Genomic DNA, 26,698 nt, shown 5'->3' with positions numbered 1-26,698 from the left:
GTCCCTTTTTGTTTGTTTGCTTTTGTTTTTGTGTTTTATAAAGAAGTAGTTGGCCTCTAAACATACACACTTGTGTGAACGAATGAATGAATTGAAATAATAGCTTGGACTAGGCACCCCATTTAAGCATCACTGTGGTTGCCTAGTGACTGTTACTCCACTTCTTAGTTACTTTATTTGTTATTTTGCTAAGTTGGTAGGCGATCTTTATCCCAACTTTTAATATTTGCTTTCTCAATTGATTTTTTCAGTAATAAAATCTGAGTTCCCCTTAAGCCATAGGCAAAAATGTTTTTGGTTTGGTTCTTTAACATTTGCTAAATTACAACTGGGTTCTGGTCCTCCTAGGTCCTATATCAGGTGCTTGATACTTTATTAAGCCCATTGTTTTGTTTCCTAAGTAAGGTAAATGTGAATATCTGGAACATCAAGAACTAGGAGGCAAGACAGTGTGCACAAGGATAGACATACAGATCATTGGAGTAGATTCGATAGTCTAGAAATAACCCTTGTATTTATGGTCATTTGACTTTTGACCTAGAGTGCCAGGACAGTTAAATGGAGAAAGAATAGTTTTTTCAAGAAACGGTTCTGGGACACTGGATATCCACTTGCGAAGTGATACTACCTTTGCAGGTGACAAAAGTAGGCATGCTTACTTTTTCCAGTGAAGAATTTACCTGTGTTTTTTTTTTTAATTTTTTTTTTCATTTTTTTTTTCAACGTTTATTTATTTTTGGGACAGAGAGAGACAGAGCATGAACAGGGGAGGGGCAGAGAGAGAGGAAGACACAGAATCGGAAACAGGCTCCAGGCTCTGAGCCATCAGCCCAGAGCCCGACGCGGGGCTCGAACTCACGGACCGCGAGATCGTGACCTGGCTGAAGTCGGACGCTTAACTGACTGCGCCACCCAGGCGCCCCTACCTGTGTTTTTATGGAAAGGGTTTGCCAGGATTCCTGTAAGTAGGGCCAGAGCTTTTGTCATGAAAGAGCTTTAGTTCTCTTTTTATGCTTGAATTCTTTTTGAAGCTCCTAGATTTCTATACCATAAATTATGGAAGAGATTTCCTTGGCCTAGAATTTCTTAGAGATGAGAGTTATGTACATCATAAAGGACCGTGGTGTATTAGTTTTCCTTTGTTGTGTAACAACTTACCCAAAACTTAACAGCTTAAGAGAGCACACATCGATTATCCCCTGGTTTCTGTGGATCAGGAGGCCCGGCACAGCTCAGCCTAGTCCTCCACTCAGAGTCTCATAAAGTTGCAATCAAGTTACTGGGTAGATTGTGTTCTCATCTGGAAGCTCAAATGGGAAAGAACTCCCTTCTGAGATTGTTCAGGCTCTTGGTAGAACTGATTTCCTTGTGACTTTATGAGTGACTTTTTGCTGGCTGTTGGCTGGAGGCCACTGTCAGGTTCTAAGGATGTTGCCTATAGTTCTTTGAGATCACCCGCAGTTGCTTTTCCTATGGTCTTCTCAAACATGGCCACTTACTTCAAGACCTCCAACTCGAGTTGGATGTGAGAGAAGAGATGACACAAAGATGTGAATCTGTGTATCATTGTATATGTGGAATCAGTGGAGTTTGACCACCCTAGGGTCCATTTGCTACATATTATATGACTTCTGTAGAGAATATTTAATTTTGAGTCTTACCCAGTGAGTCACAGATGACAGTCACAGATACCTTCTAAACAAATACCAGTTTGACATGGTAGAGCTGGTTGTAGTGAAGAGAATAAACCTTAGAGTAACTGGCATTATGTTAAGTGGAGGAAAGTTGAGGTGTTCATGAAGCATACCCACAGAAGCTGAAGAAAGCAGTCGGAGAAGAGGTGAGGTACTCGAATAGATTTTCTCTGTTACAACTTTTGCTGACTTCTTTTTTAAAAAAAATTATTCATTCATTCATTCATTCATTCATTCATTTATTTAGAGAGTATGCAAACAGGGGAGGGGGCAGAGAGCAAGGGCGAGAGGGGGGCGGGGGGAGAGAATCCCAAGCAGGCTACTTGGTGTCAGCACAGAGCCCATCATGGGACTTGGTCTCACAGACCATGAGATCATGACCTGAGCCGACATCAAGAGTCAGATGCTTAACCATCTGAGCCACATAGGCGCCCCTAAACCTGACTTCTGATGTTGTCTGTCATTAATTCCTTTATGAGCCAGTTTTCCTTGTTTATTTTCAAGAATAAAATAAACAAAATCTAGTTTTCAGAGGCAGGAAAACATAGTAGTTAAGGGCTTGGGTCTAAAGCTCCACTGCTTGGGTCCAAATCCCACCTCCACTGTCTAGTATTGTATTATCGGGGCAAATGACTTCACTGGTGTGTGCATTAGTGTTTTATGGGAATAATCGTAGTACTTCATAGGGTTGTTGTGAGGAAGAAGAGCTAATGCCTGTAATTATTCATTTTTTTCCAGTGCAATGATGGTTCCATGGTTATATTTTTTAAAAGAGTGTGAATCCTTTTAGAGATACATACTGAAATATTTCCAAATGAAATATGGTGATGAGGTCTTGGGTGAGATTGGTGGAGGTAGAGAGCAGACAGAATTGGCGATGAGTTAAGAATTATTGAAGCTGATTGAAGCTAATTACGTTACTGTCTACTTTTATGAACATTTGATGTTTTCCATAATAAAAAGTAAAAAGAAAGGAACAATACCATGGCACACATTAAGTGCTCAATATATGTTGTCTATTCTTATTATGTTTATGTTTAATATATTGGAATTGTCTAAATCACAAAGAAAAATGTAAAACAAACTAAACTGGACACTTTAGTTTTTTAATTTCTAAGACTTTTGCTATAGATGGAAACTTTATCAAATTTGGATAGCATGTCCAAGATCTTAGACTTGGATTTTTGTTTTTGCTATTTGCTTCTTCCTAGTTAAGTTGTATTTTACGGTTTACTTAGTTTGACCTAATTGTGGCTGGCATCACACTTCATTTATAAAGTCTACTGTGGTTTCTGTAAGTGGGATTGAAATTAATACCAGTATTATTGATTATTTAGTGTAATTAGTACCAGTGGTAGGAGACATTGACTTCACCATTAGTGAAAATATTAGTAGCAAATGCCAGGGTTTTCCTCGGCAAACAGTGGTGTTACGCTTTTTGTTTAGTGTAATGGCTGCTTAATTTAAGTGAGAAAGGTAATACTCTTTAAGGACTAATTCGCTGAGGTTATCTTAGCTGTAGTAAATGAAGCTTTTTTAATATGGTCTTACATTATAAAGTACTATAAAAGTGGGCTTGAAATATTTTTATTTTTTAATAAAGAATTAAAAAAATTTTTAGAATTTACATCCAAGTTAGTTAGGATATAGTGCAACAATGATTTCAGGAGTAGATTCCTTAGTGCCCCTTACCCATTTAGCCCATCCCCCCTCCCACAACCCCTCCAGTAACCCTCTGTTTGTTCTCCATATTTAAGAGTCTCTTATGTTTTGGCTCCCTCCCTGTTTTTATATTATTTTTGCTTCCTTTCCAATAAAGGAGAATTTTTAAAAAAATTATTTATTTTGAGAAAGAGCAAGCAGCGAGGGGCAGAGAGAGAGAGTGGAAGAGAGAGAATCTCAAGAAGGCTCTGCACTGACAGTGCAGAGCCCAACTCAGGGCTTGATCCCATGAACTGTGAGATCATGACCTGAGCCGAAATCAGAGTCAGACAGTTCACCAACTGAGCCACCCAGGGGCCCCTTGAATATTTTAATCATTCAAGGTTAAGAGTTATCTAACTAGTGATTCTGATTTATTTTATATGAATGAAACTTAGAACTTAAAAAAATTTTTTTGAAAGAAGTGAATTTGAAAGAAGAAGAAATGTTGGAGTTCTAATTAGGAACTGGCACAGCGAGAGCCTTTGTGTTGATAGCTCTGCTTTCACGTGCACGCAGGCACACACTTATGTAATTGACAAGTATGTCGAGGACTACAGAGTTGGTGACTTGCCCGAGGTTTGCCACAAACATTTTTAGTGACAGAGTTGGGAATTGAACTCTACATCCCAGCTCTCCATCCAATGCTCTTTGGCCATCCCATTTCCAGATTGTTGTCTAGAACCCAAGGGTTCTAAAAAGTTTTGTCTATTTCTGAACCTTTTACCCAAAGTTAACCACAGTAGTTGTTTTCTTTTTTCTTTCTTTCTTACGTATTAGGGTTTCTTTTCTAATAGCAAGATTTTGTTCAAAGGGGAAAAGATTCTGCTACTGTGTATTTTAGTTTTGATGTCTTTCCTGCCCTGAGGTCTTTATTCTGTACCATCTTCTACTCAGAAAAGTACATTTGATTTATTGGCGGGGTTTTGTTGGACTTTGTTTCAAAGAATGCCATTGTGTCCTCCATAGAAATCTGTGACCCAAAGACCTCTGGAAAATTCAAAATGACTTTTAAACATGGAGGGATAATTATTTTTAGTATGAAATTATTATCAATGAACGTTTTATTTCTTTCCAGTTCTCTACATTCTCCCTTTGTTTTCCCATCTCCTAAATCTCAGTCCTTGTGATTTTCTGGATGGTGTTTCTCATGAGCTGTTGTTTTTAAAGAAGATATTTATGCACATATATCTATTTTAAATGAAACTATTTCTGATGTCTGGAGGTTTTTTTGGGTCTCTTTGATAGTAAGTTAGGGTCATATCAATTTGCTTAAAAATAGTCTTGTCAAGACCAAAAGAGGGCCCAAAAGATAGTGTAATGGGTTGGGCTTTGCTTAAATTGTGGTTACTTTTAATGATTAAATAAGCCCCTCACTGTTATTAACTGTACTCAGTGTTTGAGTCAATTAGTACACAATTACGATTACTTAAAATCCTTGATGATACTTTAGAAACTTGTCAGAATTCTAGACTTGTACCATAATGTCAGATTAGGACTGTCATAGAAGGTCAGAATTGAGGATGCATGTAGTCCTGCTAAAGGAAAGGATAAGCAATCTTATTATATGTCAAGTCTGTTATTTCAGGTACATGCTTCATGTAGTTGTGTTTTTACATTTAATGCGGATATAAAGATATTAACATATATGGGATATATATATATAATAACAATACATATGATAATGCATTACATTTTAATAGAACATTTTTTCCTATTTTTCTCTGGCAGTGTTAGCAGTAGTCTTCTACCTACCTTTACATGTCAGAAATTTGAGAATTAATTAATGTTTACCATTAGGCTTTCCAGAGGAGTGATTTAAGTTACTTTACTGTTCAGCACATGACATACAAACATTAATTTTGGAAATGTAAGATCTATCGGTTTGAACATGTGATGACCATTAAATGCAAGGAGCTCGTTGAAGCCAGAAGCAGTGCGGAACGCCATCACACGAAATATTCCCATTTTGATGGAATCCCAGGGGGGCATTTTTCTGCCAGCACTAAGGGTGAGCTGTGAAGGAAGCCCGTCAGAAGGTACTTGGTGCCGTGTTCCTAACGAGCACCAGGAAGCTGGCTCTTGAATTCTGGGCTGCCGCAGGGAGGAGAGCGCGGCGTCATCAGTATTCAGGTTAGGAAGCGTGGTTGGACACAGGTGTACATCGTGACAGCTCATAGTACTGGCACGCGAGGACGCAGGACCAGGAAGTTTCAGAATCGGAGGATAAGCTAGATGCTCTCTGGTGATGGAGATGGCTTCCCGTGTCCCCTTCGTCTCCGTTACCAAATAATCAGGCGTAAGAGATGAGGAATTTCGGGTAGTTTTCCGGCTGTTATTGTGTTCTCTTGGTTCGCTCAACCTTTTGCTACCACAGGCTATCTTACTAGGCCTTGGAGGCATATTAATATAGTTTAAAACAACTTAAAATATGAACTGTTGCTGACTTTGTTCACCAAGAACAACACCACCATTGTAAGGTTAGCAGGATGTTCAGCGTAATAAATCTCCATCGGGGAAGTTTAAGAAAGTTACGCCGTGCCAGTTGAATTCAACTTTCTTTCCAGCTGGTGCTTTAAAAAGCTCTGAGTGTTCTAGGTGCTACATCTAAATGTGCTTAACAGTACACAGGCTCCTTGACAAATGCCGTTCTTGGGAAGAGCACAATCCTTCTATGAGTGTGTGTTATTTTTACCTATGAGCTGGCACTCCAGGAAAGAGTGGCGTGTACTTCATTAAGAAGATGCATCTTGAAATTCATTCAGCTTTCTGCCTCCTTCTAACCTCACAGTTGAGGTCATTGCCAAGTTTCACCCACATGTCTCATCTTTCTTCTCTGGGACTAAAATTCCATCCTTCATAGCTTCATTCTCCACCATAGCTTTACGTTTTCCCTCGGACTACCTGCTGTTCCTTGTTTGTCTTTTATTTTAGAACATTCCTGTAACAATTCATATTTTTTCATAGTATCATTTTCTTAGATCTTGTTCTTTGGTGGCCACTTTAAATCATCGGAAGTTGCTTATTAAACCACTGAGCTCTTACCCTTTTCTTCTTCGTCTCTTGAATGCTTTTTTTGCTCAATTCTTCTATGTTCAAAGCATCTTCTCTTTGCCCTGCATTCTTCAGCCCCACTCCCTCTTTCCTGCTCTTTCCCCTCCTGCCCTTTCTCATCCTTGTAAAATAGCTCCCTAACCTTGGAATGAAGCCATCAATCCCATTCTGAATCTCTCTTTTAAACTTCGAAGCCATGGTCAACTGAAAATAGATACCCGAACATGGACAGGGCACTGATATTTGTAAAGAATTCTTCATTGCTGTGATCAGCTTCTCCTCTTCTCCACTCCTTTTTTCCCTTTTGAATATCTTTTTATTCAGTTCATTTAAATGGGAAACTTAAAGACCAGAAGTTGATTTAATGTTCTAGAAAGCATACAAAACGTTGGCACTGTGTAAACGTTGAAATGACAACAGTGATGGTAATGCCAGTGTGGCTGAGAGAGTTGCCATTACATTAGAGATAGTCTGAGGGCTTCTGCCCTCCAAGAGGGTAAATGTTAACCAGATGGGAATTATTGCAACTGAGAAATCATTTTCTTTTTGTCTGAACAATTTCCCTTCTACTCCTTGAATTCCAAGTAATCACCAGAAAATTTCCATTGATCAATTATGCGCAATATAGCCATGTTCCACCTTAGGGATTTTTCCAAGAAGAATGCATGTTTCATGGTAGATTTTCTCACTTTGCTAAGCTCGCAATTCTCTATCCTCCAGACATTGTAAATGCACAAACGATTTCATTGTCACCATTTAGTACAGCCCAAACTGAGAAGTAGAGAAAAATAAGTCACCTAAAGACCTGTTAGATACTGCGAACTATTTCCTCAGGGGTTCATTGAAAGCTGATTTACCCTCACTTTTGGTGGTCATGTGGCGGCCTCCTGTGTGGAGTTGGCTGGGATCCTAGCATCTCAGTCATTCTTTAGGCTTCACAGCTTTGTATTTTTCCAGAAACAGTTGTGATTGGTATGTAAAATGGATAGAATAATCAGTTCCTCCCAAATATATGTCTTTGCTTTGCCCCTTTGAACTTGATTTGACTATTTGTTACAAAATAAAATATGTAGTCCTTCTTGATTGGTTCCGGGTCAGAGGTCAGGATTTCCCAAGAATATGGCCAGCCTGCATCCTGACAACTGCCACATGGCACATCATTAATCATGGCCAGTTAGTGCCTGGCAGGTTTAGCTTTATAGTCCAGCTTGTATATCTTGTGATGGTTTGGAGTTTCATTAAACCTGTTTCCTGATGACAGTTCTATTTTCCAGTATCTTAAAAGAAAGAAGTTTGTGTGTGTATGTTTAAATCAAGGCTGATTGCAAAAGGCATTCACATTCCTTTTCTGTAAGCTGTTCGTAACTGGGAATGCATCAAGTCCTACGGAAAACAATTTGAGTGACTATATTTTCACCTTTCCCAAAGATATACGATTTAAGATAATAGGAAAGAAGTTAATTGATCACATACAATGATGCCTCATGGCAGTTGTTCTCAAAGTTTGATCCAGAGACCCCCAAAAGAGAGTCTCCAGAATTGTTCCAGTGAGTCTTAGAGGTCAAAATTGTTTTCCTAAATATTTAAACATTATTCTCATTTTTCACCCTCCTTCTCTCACAGTTATACAGTGGTGATTTCAAGAGATTATACATGATAGATGAGGTAATTACTCTGATGGCTGGTCAAATGTGTGCTGTGTGTTCTAGTGTTCTAAAATTTTCTGTTTTCATTTCTGATTTTAACCAATTTCTAAGTAAATCTTGATAGATATTACTCATGTAAACAAAACTTCTTTGAAGGTCTCAAAAATTTTTATTTAAAAATTTTTTAATGTTTATTTATTTTTGAGAGAGAGAGAGAGAGAGAGAGAGAGAGAGAGACAGAGTGTGAGCAGGGGAGGGGCAGAGAAAGAGAGAGAGGGATACACAAAATCTGTAGCAGGCTCCAGGCTCCAAGCTGTCAGCACAGAGCCCGATGCAGGGCTTGAACTCCCAGACCATGAGATCATGACCTGAGCCGAAGTTGGAACCTTAACCGATCGAGCCACCCAGGCATGCTTGGTCTCAACAATTTTTAAGAGAAGGAGTCCTGAGACCCAAAGTTTTGTGAACTGCTAGCTTAATAGTGGAAAACGTAATTCTCTCTCAGAACCCTGCTGAGAGTAGCCTCCAGCCGGCTGCACCAGGGCGCTGCCTTAAGCCAGACAGTTGTTCAATAAACAGTTTTTAATGGAATTAAATTGAGTTCTTGGAATGTAACTTTTCAGACCTAATTTAAGATTCTCTCCCAAGGCAGCGTTTGAGCATTGAGTGCATTGCACCCTGCCAAGTTTCTTCGAGATCAGTAACTGGCAATCCTCAACATTGAGTCAAGTATTTCAGAAGTCATTGTCATGTAATACCTGCTTTAACTGGCATCTTACTGGCATCGTCTAACATGTGGGCCACATATATGATTTTAAATTTCCTAGCAGTCATATTTAAAAAAGTAAAAAGAAACAGGTGAAACTCATTTTTTTTTCCAGCTTCAATGAGGTATAATTGACAAAATTGTAAGATATCTAAAGTGTACAATGTGTTGTTTTGATATGCTCGTACATTGTGTAGGATCCCCACCCCCCACCTCCCCATTGAGTTAATTAACATGTTCATCCTCACATATTTGCAGTTTCTTTTCTGTTGGTTGTTTTTTTGTTTGTTTTTGGTGAGAACATTTAAGTTCTAGCCTCTTGGCAAATTTCAATAATACAATAGTGTTATCAGCTATAATCACCATGTTTTAAATTTTTTTTTTTTTTCAACATGTATTTATTTTTTGGGACAGAGAGAGACAGAGCATGAACGGGGGGAGGGGCAGAGAGAGAGGAAGACACAGAATCGGAAACAGGCTCCAGGCTCTGAGCCATCAGCCCAGAGCCTGACGCGGGGCTCGAACTCACGGACCGCGAGATCGTGACCTGGCTGAAGTCGGACGCTTAACCGACTGCGCCACCCAGGCGCCCCAATCACCATGTTTTATATTAGATCTCAGACCTTATTCATCTTTTAAATGAAAGTTTGTATCCTTTTACCAACTTGTCCATATTTCTTCCACCATCCCCCAAGCCCCTGGCACCTACTTTTCTACTTTCTATTTCTGTGAGTTTGAATTTTTCTTTTTCTTTCTTTTTTTTTTTTTAGATTCCACATATAGGTAATACCACGTGTATTGTGGTATTGTGGTTGTCTTTGTGTCTGTCTTATTTCACTTGGCATACTGCCCTCCAGGTTCATCCGTGCTGTTCCAAATGACAGGCTTTCCTTCTTTTTTAAGGCTGGATAATATTTCATTGTATATATGTATGCTGCATTTTCTTTATCCATTCATCTGTTGACAGACACTTAGATTGTTTCCATACCTTGGCTATTGTGAATAATTCTGCTTATGAATACGGAAGTACAGATATTTTTTGAGATCATGATTTCACTTCCTTTGAATATACACCCAGAAGTGGGATTGCTGGGTCATACAGTAGTTCTGTTTGCAATTTCTTAAGGAACCTCCATATTGTTTTCCATAGTGATTGCACCAATTTATATTCCCACCAGCAGTGCACAAGGCTTCCCTTTTCTCCACACCCTCACCAGCATCTTTGGTAATAGACACCCTAACAGGCATGAGGTGGTATCTCATTGTGGTTTTTTCATTTGCACTTTCCTGATAAATTATAATGTTTTGGCCATTTGTATGTTCTCTTTGGGAAAATGCCTACTTAGGTCCTTTGTCCATCTTTGAATTGGGTTATTTGTGTTTTTTCTGTTGAGTTTTGTCAGTTCCTAGTTTATTTTGGTTAGTAACTGCTTATCAGATATGTTGTGGTCTGAAAATATTTTCTCCCATTCTATAGGTTTCAGTGAAATTAGTTTTAATAATATATTTTATTTAGCCTGGTATATCTAAAATGTTATTTCTTCATGTAAGCAATATAAATTTATCAATGAGATCATTTATATTCTCATTTTAATATTAAGGCTTTGAGTTCTGGTATATATTTGACATTCATAGCACATCAATTTGCACTGGACACATTAGTAAGAACTAAAAGGGGCAAATAGCTATTCCTCTCCCCCTCCCCCCCGCTTCTAGAATGAATAATGAACTGTGACTTTAAATTTGGCATGATCTGAGTTTAATTTTTTGTCATACCACATGCCAATGAAAAAAGGAGAGTTTGTTGAATGGAAATCTCTTGGGTAGAGACTCCCAGCAAGCTGTATCTGTTCACCAACATATTTGATACAGTGCCATGTTTAATTAATATTAGTGTCAGTTCATAAAATCCTGCTCCTTGTAAGAGAAAAGAATTCTATGTAGAACAAGAAACTTTAAGAAATCTATGGTCCTTGGTAGTGTGTTGGAAGTTTCCTTTTTTCACTTGTTATGCTTTTTATATGTAAGTACAGGGATGTGATTCATAGATTTTTCAGCACCAAAATTTTTTTTTTAATGTTTATTTTATTTTTTTGAGAGAGAGAGACAGAACATGAGCAGGGGAGGGCAGAGAGAGAGGGAGACACAGAATCCGAAGCAGGCTCCAAGGTCTGAGCTGTCAGCACAGAGCCCGATGCGGGGCCCAAACTCATGAAACGCGAGATCATGACCTGAGCCGAAGTGGGCCGCTCAACCGACGGAGCCACGCAGGTGCCCCATAGCACCAAAATTTAAACACATTCTTTAAGAGTTTATCTTCTGTTTACCTAGCAGTTAACCTTTTGTTGTGGATGCATTTCATTTTTTAAGCAACTGGGGCGGAGTAGGGGAATGCGTGGGTGACTCAATCAGTTGAGCATCCGACTTCAGCTCAGGTCGTGATCTCACGGTTCATGAGTTCGAGCTCCGCGTCAGGCTTTCTGCTGTCAGTGCAGAGCCTGCTTTGGGTCCTCTGTCTCCCTCTCCCTCTGCCCCTACCCCACTCACACGCTCTCTCTGTCTCTCTGTCTCTCAAATATAAATTAAAAAAAAAAAAAAATTCAAGCAACTGGGATGTAGTTTAAAACGTTTATTATGTAGTCACCAGTAATCTTTAGCCATAAAAATTCATGATCATTGATCTCTTCACGTATTCTTAAAATAATCATACCTGCTTGCCAGCTCCTTGCTCTCTGACTTGGTAGCTTCTCTGTTTCATCGGTATTTTTCCATTTTCTCAAATCTCCACTTTTCAGTTTGCAGCTAAAATTGGAGCCAAGTAACATGTGTGTCCTCCTCTCTGGTGTTAGTACTTAGTGTGGAGGGCGGGGAGCCCGGCCTGCCATGAAGAAGCAGAGCTCGCTGTCCCCGGCCCAGCCCTCAGGATCAGGTCTTGCTGTGGGTTCCATCTTATGGCTTGGTGTGACTTTCCCAAATGGAATGCATTTCCCCCCCTAGCTACATTCCTTCCATGTTCTTCCCACATCAGCTGGAAGTAACCAGTTGGTTCTGGATGCTGCCCACAAATTCTTAGCTCTTTTGCTTCTTGGTCCCCTCAACTTGCCCCTCGATTTAAGGGACTGATGTTTTTGAGATCCAGGATTATGTTGTTGAGTAAAGCAAATCTCATTTTTTCCGAGGAATGCCTGAAGTTTAAGGCTTGATTCCGGAAAACAAATCACGACAGCAGTACCTGTAATTAATGTGTATTGCGTGTTTACCACATGCCAGGCATTGTACTAAGCAGGTTGCATCCATTAGCTTAGTACATCCCCGGCAACCCTTAAAAGCAGGTTCAATAGTTGCCCACAGTTTTTAGGTAAGGGGCATAGAAAAATTAAATAGTTTGCTCCAAGTTATACATTAAAGGGCAGCTCCAAGATTTCGAACCCAGGAGCTTGACACCAGAGTCCTTCCTCTTGACACTGTATTCAGCTGGTAGACAAAGCTTTGCCTGTGTCTTGTTGAATCTTGAGTCTCATTGAAGAGTAGACGGGAATTTGATGCTTTAACGTATTAAAACCTCTCTGCTTCCGCCTTCTAAGAACAGATTATACTTAATGCAATTTTCCCTGAAAAGACAGGGATACATTTCAGTACGTAAGACCATATTCCCTTTATGTGAAGTCAGATTGCTTGTTATGAAATGTGACACTACATCCATGCTATACCGTTATCTTTATTAAATTAAAAACATTTATTAGGTGCACAGAATATAAGATCTTAAAACCAGTTTGTTCTCATAGGTGATTAGGTTTGGTTTTCTCTTTCCCTTGATGAAAATCTTACTGCCTCAGAGAGCAAATGAAATTCAGAATGAGTTCACGTGAATTAGGAGGCCCTACTATAGGACTCCCCCAATTACAGTGTGACTCAGTATTCTCTTGGGTGTGAAGAAGTACAAAAATATGGTTAAATGCATTAGAAGCCCCCATTAACTGTCTTCATCCTCGACCCCCATTAGTTTTTCAGTGCCATCCATTGGTAGGCATAGGCAGGTTAGGGGATTTGAGGCCCAGTCCTTGGACAGTTGGTGATCAGCAAAACTAGTATTGCTTCCCAACTTTTTGTGTGTTGTGGCATACGCAGAAAATGATCATATTTTCTCTGGGGTAGACAGATGAGGTTTCTTGAGGCCGGAGGTGATCCACTGCCCCGACCCATGGCCTTGGGTACACTTGTAATCCATTTCTAGGATACCAGTTGGAAAGCTCTGCCACGGCATATGGCTGCAAGTTTATAAGCATGTCACGTATATGAAAGTAATCTGTAAGGTATAATGTGCTATTTTATTAATAATTAATTAAGACCGAGATATTTGTTATATAAAAAGACATTGTAAACTGTGATTTTTTTTTTTCCCCCAGTTTTGGGAGCCGTTCTTAGAGAAGCAGGTGCAGATGCCAGACTAATTGCTGGAGTTAAGGTCCTGTGTGTGATATATGGCACAGTAATGAGGAGAAGTAGAAACGCTAACAGTCCAGGGTGATAGGCAGTCAGATGTTCTACCACTGAGCTATCCCCGCTAATCTGGGGTGATTTGGTGCAAGGCTTCTTATAGGAGATCAGACAGCCGGTGAGATTTGTTAACGGTTTTACTATTTCTCCTGTAAGATTTCCTACCCTCTTTTCTGCCTGTCCCACTTCTTTCTTTTCTCAAGTTCTGCTTTGTTGGTAAAGTCTTTCTGTAGGTCAGCTTCTCCCGCAGGTGAAGGTCACACTCGATCCTCTGTTCCACCATCATAACTTGTACGTAGCTTTGCCGATTGTGTTTCCAACGTTGTATTGTTGTCTGTTTCACACGTCTTTCCCCAACTAGATTGTGAGTCCCTTGAAGTTAAGGCTGCGTCTGATTTAATTATTGTAGGCTGAGCTACATCCAGCTCACTTTATTACTTTCCATCATTAGGCAGGGCTTAAATGTTCTTTGAATTGAGCTGAAATTTGTCTCCCTGGGCCTTTCTCCCATTAGTCTTCATTCTAACATCTGAAACAACTGCAGAGTTACTTTTATGTTAGCCATTCTTACATTTGAATCATCTCCCATGTATGGTTCTTTATCGTCTTTATTGCTCTGGACTGAACATTTTTATTTTGAAATTTTGCTTCTCTGGTTTTTCTTCTCTTTTTCTTACTAGTAAACTTCCTTTCCCTCTCTCAGTGTGGGGAATCACAGAATTTTAGTATTGAAAGGAGCTAGAATTTACCTTGTCGTGGTCCTTCATCAAACTAATATTCTTTGCTTACTTGCTGATTGACTGAGATGGAGATACAGATATTTTGGGGCAACACAATATTTTGAGTGTTTAATTCACTAGGAATAATGACGAAGTTTAGATACAATGGATTATAAACGTTCTTCATCTTTCATTCTGTTTTAAAATGTACCTGCTGCTGGATGTCTTAAGAATGATGAGCAAAATAGATGTTTGATGCTGAAGGAGTGTATCTGCGGTACAGAAAGAGCTTCAGATTTTTATAGCATTACCGTTAAGAATTTGACTCTAAAGTCAACCTACCTGGGCTTTAATCCTGGATCTACCACATGCCAGTTTACATTACTTAATCTTGAGTAAATTACTTAATCTGCGTATGTCTCAGTTTCCGTATTTGTAAGATAAGGTTAATAATAACGTAGGGTATTGTGAGGTTTAAATGATTTAGTGCTCGGAAAGCACGAAGAGCAATGCTCGGCGCCCAGCATATGTTCAGTGTGTAGTGACCTCTGCCTGTTCCACCCCCAGGACTGTGGAGTTACGCACGCATCTGGTGAGATGTGGGATGCATCCGTGTAATTTCTAGTCCAGTCTTACCGACTTATCATGTACTTGTGATATAAGCCTCTTATCTTAATAAGAGGCCCAACATCTCATGGCCTGCATCAAAGCATGATTTTCCCAGAATGAGACCACATCTGTGGAGCACTGAAGTATTTTGTTTGCCATAAGGTTTTACTGTAGGAGTGGTTTAAGAAATGGCAGAAACACCCATTAGCTTTTGGAGTCTGTTCCTTTGAAACCAACTTGCTAGGAATACATTTCCTGACTTTTTAAAAAGTAAATTCATTTTCTTCATTGACAGTCTGTAAACACAATAGTGGCAACTTCTATTTTGTGGAATATAATGTGTTCAAGTGGATTTAATTTTCCTTAGTAAACTGCTTTTAATAATGCATCAGAGTAAATTTTTTTCCTCTGTTCTCAGGTTGCTATCAAGATCATAGACAAGACCCAGCTGGATGAAGAAAACTTGAAGAAGATTTTCCGGGAAGTTCAAATTATGAAAATGCTTTGCCACCCCCACATCATCAGGCTCTACCAGGTAGGTTCCCTAGTGGGGTAGCGTATGGCAGCGAAGAATCCAGGATGGTCATTTTATGTGTATAGGTGCCTTTGAGGAAAGGGTGTCTGGGTGAACATCTCCAGCTTTTCTTGGTTTCTGTGTTCATATGTTTATCCTCCTGTTTTCCCCACCCTTTTATCTCCACATTCAGCACTCATGTTTTACCTGGCTCTTTACTAGTAAGCTCTACCTTACCCATGTAGGCCTTTCACATTTGTTCTTTAAAGCTTGGGGACCATTCTTTGTGAGAATTACACAAAAAGATTATTCAGAAGATGACAAGAACTTATTTATGTAGGTCCAAATCCTAAAACAGAATGGGAAAGCCAGAAGGAACGGAGAATTCTTAGGGATGAAAAGCTAGAGGTGAATATAACATTATCTTTTTCTAACCTCACTTAAATGCTCATTTCTGTGATCCCGGTATGACGTATGATGGAAAAGGATATTTTAACTATGGCCCCTTTGGTCAGTCAGAACCCACCTCTTTTCTAGTAGGGTCCTAGATTACGTTTTCTGAGGTAGCATTTGATTATTTTGGTAACCGTGAGATTGATTTTGTGTAATGGAAGAGATTTCCCTTCTAGTTCTCTTACCTTTCCGAGAAGCATGCATATTTCATGCCACCCTCAACAATTCCCTTGCTTTGCTGCAAAAGCAATAAGTCTAATGGCTGGAATTTCAAGCCAGATAGGAAGAGAGAACCTTGCCTTAGCAGGCTGGTGGAAGAGATATTTTGGGAGAGGTGGGGCTTTGGGGTGCTTCTCAAGTTGCAGTGTGTTGGCAGTCACAAGCTCTGCCTCTGCATGAGGCCAGCCCTGCTTGCTGCTTTCTACCAGAACAGCCATCACCTAGTTGTTCAGGAAGTGGCCACCCACTCGGTTCATTTGCTGCTGTTACTCTGCAGTAAAGGTTACTGGCCCAGACATGGCACCATGTGTAAGGGTGGAGGCACAATGGGCAGGCTTTCAGAGTCTATTAACTTTATGGAAAGGAAAGCATGTTGTGATGTTAGTGTGTGTGGTTAAGGCTACAGCTTTAGGGCTCTTTTCTGGCATCAGCTGTTCACATAATGAAATGAATTAGATCAGCAAGAGCAGACTTGTTGAAATTTATCAGACCAAATTCTGTTGCGCCACACCTACGTTGTGCCCCAGAAGCAAACTCGTGAAAGCTTCTTGGTGTTGCCTGAAGACTTAACGTCTGCAAACTTGGAGGTGTCTAACCTCTGTTTCCTTCCTATCCTGATCAACTGAGTAAACTTCTTGACCTCACTTTTTAAATTTTTTTTTTTCAACGTTTATTTATTTTTGGGACAGAGAGAGACAGAGCATGAACGGGGGAGGGGCAGAGAGAGAGAGAGACACAGAATCAGAAACAGGCTCCAGGCTCTGAGCCATCAGCCCAGAGCCCGACGCGGGGCTCGAACTCCCGGACCGCGAGATCGTGACCTGGCTGAAGTCGGACGCTTAACCGACTGCGCCACCCAGGCGCCCCTTGACCTCACTTTTTAAAATAAATCATCTTTAAATAATTGAAGGGTTATTAGGCCAACTTTCCTCAAGAGGTTAACTTGGAGGTATTAACCTTACAACTGAATTCTCCAAGTTTATCTTTCTTACCCAAGATTTCATTAGCTTATAAGAAGTCTCAGTTTCAGGCATGACTTTGAACAATGCCCTCTTTTAAGCTTTAATTTTGCTCTCTGGCAGCTAGTATTGTTAATAGGGGATTCTGAGCTGCCAGGGTGAATGGCTGTCAAATTGTCTTTATAAATAGCATCAAGGTAGTTTTCAGGTCATTTGCCAAATCGTCAATTTGTAGAGGAAGCCAAATATAGGTAACTGTATAGGAAAGTTTTTGAACTACTGAAAAATATAACAGTAAAAGAACATTTGCAGTCAATAAAAGACCTGGGGGTACAAAGGAGATATACGATTTTTTTTTTAATGTTTATTTATTTTTGAGACAGAGAGAGACAGAGCATGAATGGGGGAGGGGCAGAGAGAGAGGGAGACACAGAATCGGAAGCAGGCTCCAGGCTCTGAGCCATCAGACCAGAGCCCGACACGGGGCTCGAACTCACGGACCGCGAGATCGTGACCTGAGCTGAAGTCGTACACTTAGCCCACTGAGCCACCCAGGCGCCCCAGGAGATAGGCGATTTTTTAAAATTTTGTTTTTTTTTTTACTCAACACCTGCACATATGTAGAGCATTGACGTTTTGTTGTGTTAATCAACATACAGGAAGATCTTGGAAGCAATGCATGTAACAAACAGTGAGCTAATACCACCAGTATATGGTTTTTAAAAATTAAAGAGAAAAAAAAGTACAATACAGTTACTAAATTGAAAAAGTAACGTGCACTCATGTGACAGATTACCATGAAACCATACCGAAGAAGAGAAGAGATTTACTATTATAACACATAATGCTGTTACATGATATTGATGTGTAAAGATATCAAAGGTCAAGTAACTGGGAAATAATTGAGCAAAATAATTACCAATGAATTATGGTGAAAGTCTAAAGCTGTATTGCCCGGTATGATAGCCACTGGCCACACATGGCTACTGAGTATCAAAATGTAGCTACAGCAAATGAGGAACTGAAATGATAATGTTTTGGACTACTGGGATAAATAAAATACTAAGTTTTAAAAATACTTTTTTAAAACTTATTAATATGGCTGTTAGAAAAGTTAAAAATTATGTATGTGGCCTACATTGTATTCTGTTGATCAGCATTGCTCTAGAATGATACGGAATAAATGACTTATGGACAGTGTTTCCTTTGGGGGAATAGGATGAGGGGGCTGGGAAGAGGAAAATCTTTGGCCTTTTGTTCATATACCGGCATTTAAAAAATTTATCATGAGCATATGTACTCATACATTACCTTAAAAAATATTTAGTGATAAAGGTGAAAAAGGAAGAAAGGACTGCCAACACAATAAAACTAAATAAAAAAGGCAAAATAGGGACCAAAACAAAATGCAGATGAGTAATTTATATTGCAGTGTTGAATATTTACATGATTCTTCCCAATTTTGAAGAAATGGATGGCAGGGAGGAAGGTTGTCCTGTCCCTTAAAAAAAACCTATCCATATGTGATTTCTATGCAGTTCTTAAGTGATTCCCACCATTTTCCCTAGGCTTTTTTTGTTTTGATTGGGTCTTGGGGGGAACATTTTTGAACTTGGAAGTGATCAGTGTCGAATGTGAAGTTTCTGGGTTTTGGCAGCTTCTTTGCTTCTCAGTTTTGTGGAGCTTACGAGATTGCAGAGGCCTCGTGAAACAACAAAACGTCCGTCTCAAGTAGTAAATCCTTCCTACGTTTAAGAACGTGAAGGGATCCCTATTTCCCCCCTTTCTTCTTTATAGCATTTATGTGTGTCTCCCCTCCAGTGTTTTAAGTTTCCTGTAAGCAGTAATGGTTATTAATATTTCAGACAACAAAAGAGGATTCCTTAGTTTCTCTTCCTGTCAGTTTATCAGCCTGTCATTTGTGTCACTATCTGTTGCTTTCCTGCCTTTGTACCAGGTTATGGAGACAGAACGGATGATTTATCTGGTGACAGAATATGCTAGTGGAGGGGAAATATTTGGTAAGTACCTCTATTGCATTCTTTAAAAAGCTATTGAGCACACTATTGCAAACCTAAAATAGCCATTCAACGCCTTTGTCACTTGAGTGGCTGTCACTTGATGCTGTCCTTTTCAATCAAGAATTTTCATTTATTTTGGTTTACCTGTTTAAGTCCCTTCACCCTCTTTGTTTCCGCAGCAGAGGTGTTCTGTTTATTTCCATCAGGTGGTTAACAGTTGGGATTAAAGATCTGCAAAAACAAACCTCCCTACTGAACATACAGCAGGTGCCTGCAGCCGAGGGTCTTTGCTATTGCTACATCTGCCTGGGGTCACCGTGTGTGGCAGAACCCCCGCAGTGGATGGGCCTCTGTTTTGTGTGAAGGCGCCCCTTGGAGCCAACAGTCTCATTCTAATGCTTTCTTTAAATTTTGTTTACATATAACATGTAACTGTATTCCTTACTGCGTGTTCCCAGCTCCCTTGATGATTCTTATAGTTTGGGAGGTTCTGTCTGCAGTAACTTTTTTTTTTTTCTTAAACACTTAGCACAACATCAGAATTAAACAGTGGGATTTGTTACCAGGAAATCAGACCTTTTGAGGTGGTAAAAACGGGCCAAAAAAAAAATTTTTTTTTTTTTTTTTTGGTAACAGTGATAAATGGAGCCAAGTAGAGGTAAAGGCTAAACTTTTCACATTTAGATTCACATGTCTTGTTATTTTTAATTTGTTTGTTTGGTAAGTAACTACAGAGAAATGTTTCTTCTTTAGGTTCATGTACATTATTTATTTTTTGGATTACATTTTAGTTTACATTGTGGTCCAATTTTTTTTTTTTTTAAGTTTTTAAGTGTATCTAAAAGTATGAGATAACTTTGAAAGTAGAATCTTCTTTTTTTTTTTTTTTTTTTTTTATTTTTGTTTTTTATAGAGAGAGAGCACGCAGGCAAGTGGGGAGGGGCAGAGAGAGAGGGAGACAAAGAATCTGAAGCAGCTCCAGGCTCTGAACTGTCAGCACAGAGCCCGATGCTTCAATGACTGAGCCACCCAGGGGCCCCTAAAGTAGAATCTTTTTATTAGTGACTGGTCATTTGTGACTGTATGGATTTTGCATCTGTGTGTGTTAAAAGCTTTCCTTGAAATCTTAACAATTTGGGCCTAAAAGTCTTCAGAGTGTTTTTTCAAGGCTGTATTTTCATTTCCTAATAATATTTTTAATTGACTTTGTGTATGTGCTTGTGTACAATAGTAGTCTTGGGAGAAAAGAGGCCTTGTCATCTTAATATTTATAATAATCAAAGACTCCAATCCATTGCATATCAGATCTACCTTGCTCTTCAGAAAAACAGTTTTTAAAAGTACAGAAAAGATAATAATGCCCTGGTTAGAGATTCTTTGTGGAAATGTAGCTTAAGGCATGAACAAACAGAATAGTACTTCTCTTGGTATTATTATAAAAGACCTAGATGAGAAAGAAAATGATGCATTACCTAAATAAATCATTGTGACTGCACAGGGATATGACTATTGCATGAGCTCAGGGGTTTTTTTTTTGTTTTTTTTTTTTTTCAACTTTTTAAATTTATTTTTGGGACAGAGAGAGACAGAGCATGAACGGGGGAGGGGCAGAGAGAGAGGGAGACACAGAATCGGAAACAGGCTCCAGGCTCCGAGCCATCAGCCCAGAGCCTGACGCGGGGCTCGAACTCACGGACCGCGAGATCGTGACCTGGCTGAAGTCGGACGCTTAACCGACTGCGCCACCCAGGCGCCCCTGAGCTCAGGTTTTTAAAAGGATGGAAAGCCTTATAAAAGATGAAAAGATGGGCATGATCAAGAACATGAACTTTGGAGGCAGTTCGACCTGGTTTTGAGTCAGCTACTTGCCCCCTATTTGCTGTTTTGATTGGAGCAAGTTATCAAATGCTTCTGGGACTCAGTTTCATGGTCTGTAAAAGTGAGGTCTTTAATATCTGCCTCACAGTTGTGAAGATTAAACGATATCACACAAATAGATCCCTAGCACTTTGCTTCCTTCACTTCCATGTTAAAGAACAACTGGGCAGTTGACATCTGTCATGACAGGATGAGGATCTCCGCTGACCCGCTTCCCAGTGAAACGTGAAAAGTGCTGAAAACCCCCAAAACCATGGTTCTAAGTGTGAACAGCAAATGAAGACATTTATTCAAGAGCATCTATGAAAATTTGGTAAGAAATGAGGCTGTGGTTTTTAAACCGTTACTGCTCCCTCCTTGTCAACTCAGTGAGGGGGAGATTCCAGTTCAGACTACAGGACCCTCCAACTCTAACCTAGACTAATGGCTCCTGGAGGAACAGGACATCAGCATTCTCTTCCAGTCCCCAGCTGCCTGTTACCGCTAAGTCTTGGGTGAATGTAGTTTAGGAGCAGGGACTCCCTTCTTCTGCCTAGCCTCTAGTTGTAGAGTTTGGTCGCAGCACACTGATAATATTGGAGCCCAGACTGTTCTTGCCTCAGATTGTAAGTTGGTAGTTCCATCACACGAGAGAAAAACTGAGAGGACCCCAGACTGTGCCCCTCTCCTTCCAGTGAGCTCTCTGCTCCTATAGTGGGAGTGCCACTCAGAGGGAACTTTGCCTTTGTCCCCCACAGCTGACTTCAGACCCCTGGCTCAGAGATTTGCCTAAAGAGAGGCACAGACCTTAAGACATAGCTCCTAATTTGTTCACAAAGGAACTGACTTCATTTGCAGCAGAGTATGAGGAAGTTCAAGGCTAAAAACATTCAAAAGAACAGTGGAGGTTGTGGTAAAGGCATTTGAGAGGAGATTCAAGGTACAAGCTACCCCATAGGAGATCCAGGGAATAAAACGTCGAAGGAGCCTTCCAGAGGTCAGAACAAAAGTCAGACACTGATCTCAGAAACGATTCCTTCAAAGGAATCAGAATTTGATTGTTTAAAGACCAATTTATTCCCCAGGGCATTGTTGAAAACAATAGAGCAACCAGCCAGCAATTATTGGAGTTTAACAGCTGGGTGTGGTTAAGGAAAGACAGGAAGAGAGCACCCCCCCATCCATGGTGATCCCGTGAGCTGAGGGTAACTGTGGATATACCAAATCTGTGCTTCCCTGTGGAACAACAACAGAAGCTGAACACTATGGGAGAACAAACTTCACTGTCCATTAGTCACGAAACAAATAAACAAGCAGATAACAGTAACATGTGCTGGAAGGGGAGAAGTGTACCAGTACCCAGAGGTCCTATGATACATTATCTGAAATGTGTAGTTTCCAACAACAAAAAAATATGAACCATGCAAAGAAACAGGAAAGTATGACCCATGCACTGGAAAAAAAGCAAGCCAAGAAACTGTCGGAGACACCAGACAGTTTCTTTAAGGTAGCCGTTATAGACATGTTCACAGAAATAAAGGAACTCACGATTGAAGTGGTAAAGGAAGATATGGTGACAATGTCACATCAAAGTAGAGTTTCAATAAAGAAATAGAAGTCATGTTTTAAAAAATGAACCAAATGGAAATCATGGAATAGGAAGGTAAAATGACTGAAAGAAAGAATTTATTAGAGAGGCTTAACTGTAGATTTGAACTGGCAGAAGACGAAGCAAACGTGTAGTGTAGATAGATTGATGGAGAATATGTAATTTCAAGAAGAGGGAGAAAAACGAGGAACAGAACTTAAGAGAAACGTGGGCACTATGAAGTGCAACTACATAAGCCTAATGGGAGTACCAGAAGGTGAGAGAGAAAGGAAAAGAAAAAAAATGAGAGGAAATGATGGCTGTGAACTTCACAAATTATAGGAAAATAATAACCTAAATATGCAGAAAGCTAAACAAAATCCAAGTAGTATTTTTAAAAATATTTTTATTTATTTTTGAGAGAGAGCACAAGGGGGGAGGGGCAGAGAGATTGGGAGACACAGAATCAGAAGCAGGCTCTAGGCTCTGAGCTGTCTGTCAGCACAGAGTCCAACGCGGGGCTCGAACTCATGAACTGCGAGATCATGACCTGAGCCTAAGTCGGGTGTGTAACCGACTGAGCCACCCAGGTGCCCCAAAATCCAAGTAGTATTAAACACAGAGATCTTGAAACAGTTACATAGTGAAAGAATAGTGAAAGTCAAAGACAAGGAGGAAATACTGAAAGCAATGAGAGATAAATGACATGTCACTTATAGGGAACCCCATTAGGTTAGCGACGACTTTTTAGCGCAAACAATGCAGGCCAGAAGGCAATAGGGTAACATTTTCAAAGTGCCCAAAGGAAAAAAAAAAAACCAAACAAACTATGAACCATAATCTTACAGACACCCAGTAGAGGTGTCTTTCAAAAACGAAGGCAAAATAAATACATTCCCCGATAATCAAAACCTGGGAGATGGGGCGCCTGGGTGGCTCAATTGGTTGAACATCCAGCCTGGGCTCAGGTCATAATCTTAGGGTTCATAGGTTTGAACCCCCCGCCTGTGTCAGGCTCTGTGCTGTCAGTACAGAGCCTGCTTCAGGTTTCTCTCTCCCCCTCCCCAATTTGCGTGCATGTGTTCTCTCTCCCTCTGTCTCTGTCTCTCTCTTCCTCTCTCTCTCTCAAAAGTAAAAAACTGGGAGAATTCCCAGATAACCAAAAACTGAGGGCTCCACTTTACAAGAAATACTAAAGGAAGTTCTTCAGGGTAGAAGCAGGTAACCCCATATGGTAGTTTGAGTCTACATAAAAAAATAAAAAGCACCAGTAAAGGTAATTATGTAATTGTAAAAGACAGGAGATGCATACTTTTCTCCTTTCTTCTCTTAACATATTTCAAAAGCAGTTTTATGAAATAACGTATATAAAAAAATGCATTCCCTATAATGCAATATATATATAATATATTTGCCAGTAACAGCCCAAAGGAGGTGTGTGATAAAAACTACACTGGGCTAAGGAACTCACTACAGACGGTAAAGAAAAATTATAACAATGTATTGTTGGATCTGTACCATTAATTGATGTCATGTTTATTGAACAATTATTACAAAAGGGAGTAAAAGGAATAGAGCTATAAAGAAGTAATAGTTCCATATAGTCACTGCAAAATTAAGATAATATAAGCTAGAAGCCATTTGGATAAGATGAAATATATAGGGTAAGCACTAGAGCATTCACTAAAAAAATGTTTTTTAAATGATAAAAAATTATTAAAGAAATTGAAACACTTCATTAGAAAATATTCACCAAATGGGGTGTCTGGGTGGCTCAGTCGGCTTAGCTTTTGACTTCAACTTAGATCATGATCTTGCAGGTCGTGAGTTTGAGCCCCGCATGGGGCTCTTGGCTGACAGCGCAGATCCTGGAGCCTGCTTCAGATTCATATTCTCTCTCTCTCTCTCTCTCTCTCTCCCCCTCACCTGCTCATACTCTGTCTCTCTCTGTGTCTCAAAAATAAACGTTAAAAAATTAAAAAATGTTAAAATTAAAAAAAGAAAATATTCATTAAACGCAAAAGAAAGCAGTAATTGAGGAATAGAACAACAAAAATTACATGAAATACAAAGAAAATAAAAAATAAAACGGCAGGCATAAATCTGACTAGGGTTGACCCTTGAGGGTGAGGGACTGTGGACCCCCTTCCCCACCCCCACATGCAGTCGAAAATACACGTTTAACTTTTGATTTCTGAAAACTTAACTACTAATAGCCTACTGTTGACTTTACTGATAACTTAAACAGTTGAATACATACTTTGTATGATTGTATGTATCATATACTGTATTACTATATTATTACAATAAAGTCAGCTAAAGAAAATTTTACTAAAATTGTAAGAAAAAATACATTTACAGTACTGTATTGTATTCATTTAAAAAAAAAATTCACCTATAAGTAGATCTATACAGTTCAAACCCATGTTTTTCAAGGTCAACTATGCATTGGTAATTACATTAAGAGTAAATGGATTGAATAATCCAATGGAGAAGCAGTGATTGTTAATAAATAAATAAAGAGAGTTAAAAACATATGATCTGAGGCACCTGGGTGGCTTAGTTGGTTAAGCATTTGACTCTTGGTTTCAACTCTGGTCATGATCTCAATTTCATGAGTTTGAGTCCCGTGTTGGGCTCTGTGCTGGCAATGAGGAGCCTGCGTGGGCTTTCCCTCATTCTGCCCCTCCCCCACTCACGCTGTCTCTGTCTCTCTCAAAATAAATAAATAAACTTAAAAAAAAAAACACATGATCCAACTGCGTGCTATTTACAGGAGACATACTTTAGATTAAAAAATACAAATAGAGTGAAAGTAAAAGGATGGAAAAAGACGTATTATGCAAACAGCAACAGCAAGAATGCTGGTTATGTTGATATAGACAAATTAGACTTGAAAACAAAAAAGACTTTATCTTTGCTTACTAGAGGTAAAGACGAACATTCTATACTAATAGAAGGATCAACACATGAGGAAAACATAATGAGTTATAAACATCATATGTCCAATAAGGCTACCAAAATACAGGGAACAAAATCCGACAGAAACGACAAGAGAAATAGACAATGAGGGTAGTTGGAGGTTTCAATACTCTGTTAGCTAGAGCTAGCACATCTTTAGAACAGGCCACCTAACAACAACAGGACGCATTCTTCACAGGTGAACACAGAACGTTCTCAAGGATTGGTCATATGCTTAGCCATAAAACAAACCTGCGTGAATTTAAAGAGTTAGCAATAATACAGTGTGTGTTTTCCAACCACAGTGGAATGAAACTAGAAATGAAGAGTGGGAAAACATTTGTGGATCTCACAAATAGGTGAAAATTAATATAATTTGAAGTAAACAGAGTCAATGAAATCAAAAGCAAATTCAGAAACAAATAACTGTGGAGATGAATGAAAATGAAGATACAAGATAGTAAAGCCTATGGGATGCAGCTAAAGCAGTGCTTAGAGGATGCTTATAGCTGTAAAATGCCTGTAATAGCAAAGATTTAAATCAGTAACTTAGTCTTCTACCTTAAGATATTGCAAAAGGAAGAACATACCAAGCCTAAACCAAGCTGAAGGAAGGAGACAATAAATATTACAGCAGAAATTAATTAAATAGGGAGAATTCCTAGAAAGCCCCAAACTACTGAAACTGATTCAAGAAAAAAATAGACAATATGAATAGATACATCAAGTAAAGAGGTTGAAGCAGTAATCAAAAAACTACATGTAAAGAAAAGTCCAGGACCAGATGGCATCACTGGTGAATTCTACCAGGCATTTAAAGAAGAATTAGTGGCAATTCTTTACAAACTCTCCTACCTGAAAAGAATAGGAATGGACACTTCCCAACACATTCTGTGAGGTCAGTCTGTATTACCCTGATACCAATACCAGACAAAGACATCACAAGAAGACTACCGGGCAATATCTCTTATGACTATGGATGCAAAAATCCTCAACAAAATAGTTAACATATAAAAGGAATTACACACTATGACCAAGTGGAACTTATCCCAGGAATGCAAGGTTGGTTAACCGTAAAAAACCCATTAATGTAATGCATCCTATCAAGAAAGAAAAAAACAAACATGGCACAATCATATATGATGCAGAAAAAGCACTCGACAGAATCCAACATCTTTTCATGATAAAAACACTATCCTCAACAAATTAGAAATAGAAGGGAACTAACTTTTTATTTTTTCATGTTATTTTTTCATGTTTATTTATTTTGAGGGAGAGCACATGTATGAGCAGGGAAGGGGCAGGGAGAGAGAGAATCCCAAGCAGGCTCTGTGCTACCAGCACAGAGCCCGGTGTGGGGCTCAGTCCCATGAACTGTGAGATCATAACCAGAGCTAAGATCAAGATTCAGATGTTCAACCAACTGAGCCACCCAGCCAC

At 39.4% G+C, this 26,698-nt stretch overlaps 1 protein-coding gene across 6 annotated transcripts in view; it reads left to right on the top strand.

Annotated features, from left to right (window-relative positions):
* The window catches only part of SIK3 (SIK family kinase 3), a 247,582-nt gene that overhangs the window by 109,911 nt on the left and 110,973 nt on the right, over positions 1–26,698 (top strand). For all 6 annotated transcript variants that reach the window (XM_040483122.1, XM_040483123.1, XM_040483121.1 and 3 more), the window contains exons 2-3: positions 15,105–15,221; positions 18,789–18,852. In XM_040483122.1, the coding sequence (XP_040339056.1) occupies positions 15,180–15,221; positions 18,789–18,852 (106 nt within the window). In that variant the 5' untranslated portion in view covers positions 15,105–15,179. The remainder of the gene's footprint in view (positions 1–15,104; positions 15,222–18,788; positions 18,853–26,698) is intronic.

Source organism: Herpailurus yagouaroundi, unplaced genomic scaffold (assembly GCF_014898765.1).
Source record: "Herpailurus yagouaroundi ecotype Mexico unplaced genomic scaffold, PumYag 161, whole genome shotgun sequence".
Lineage (NCBI taxonomy): Eukaryota > Metazoa > Chordata > Mammalia > Carnivora > Felidae > Herpailurus > Herpailurus yagouaroundi.
Note: the sequence above shows the minus strand (reverse complement) of the source record. Positions and strands in the feature narration are given on the sequence as shown.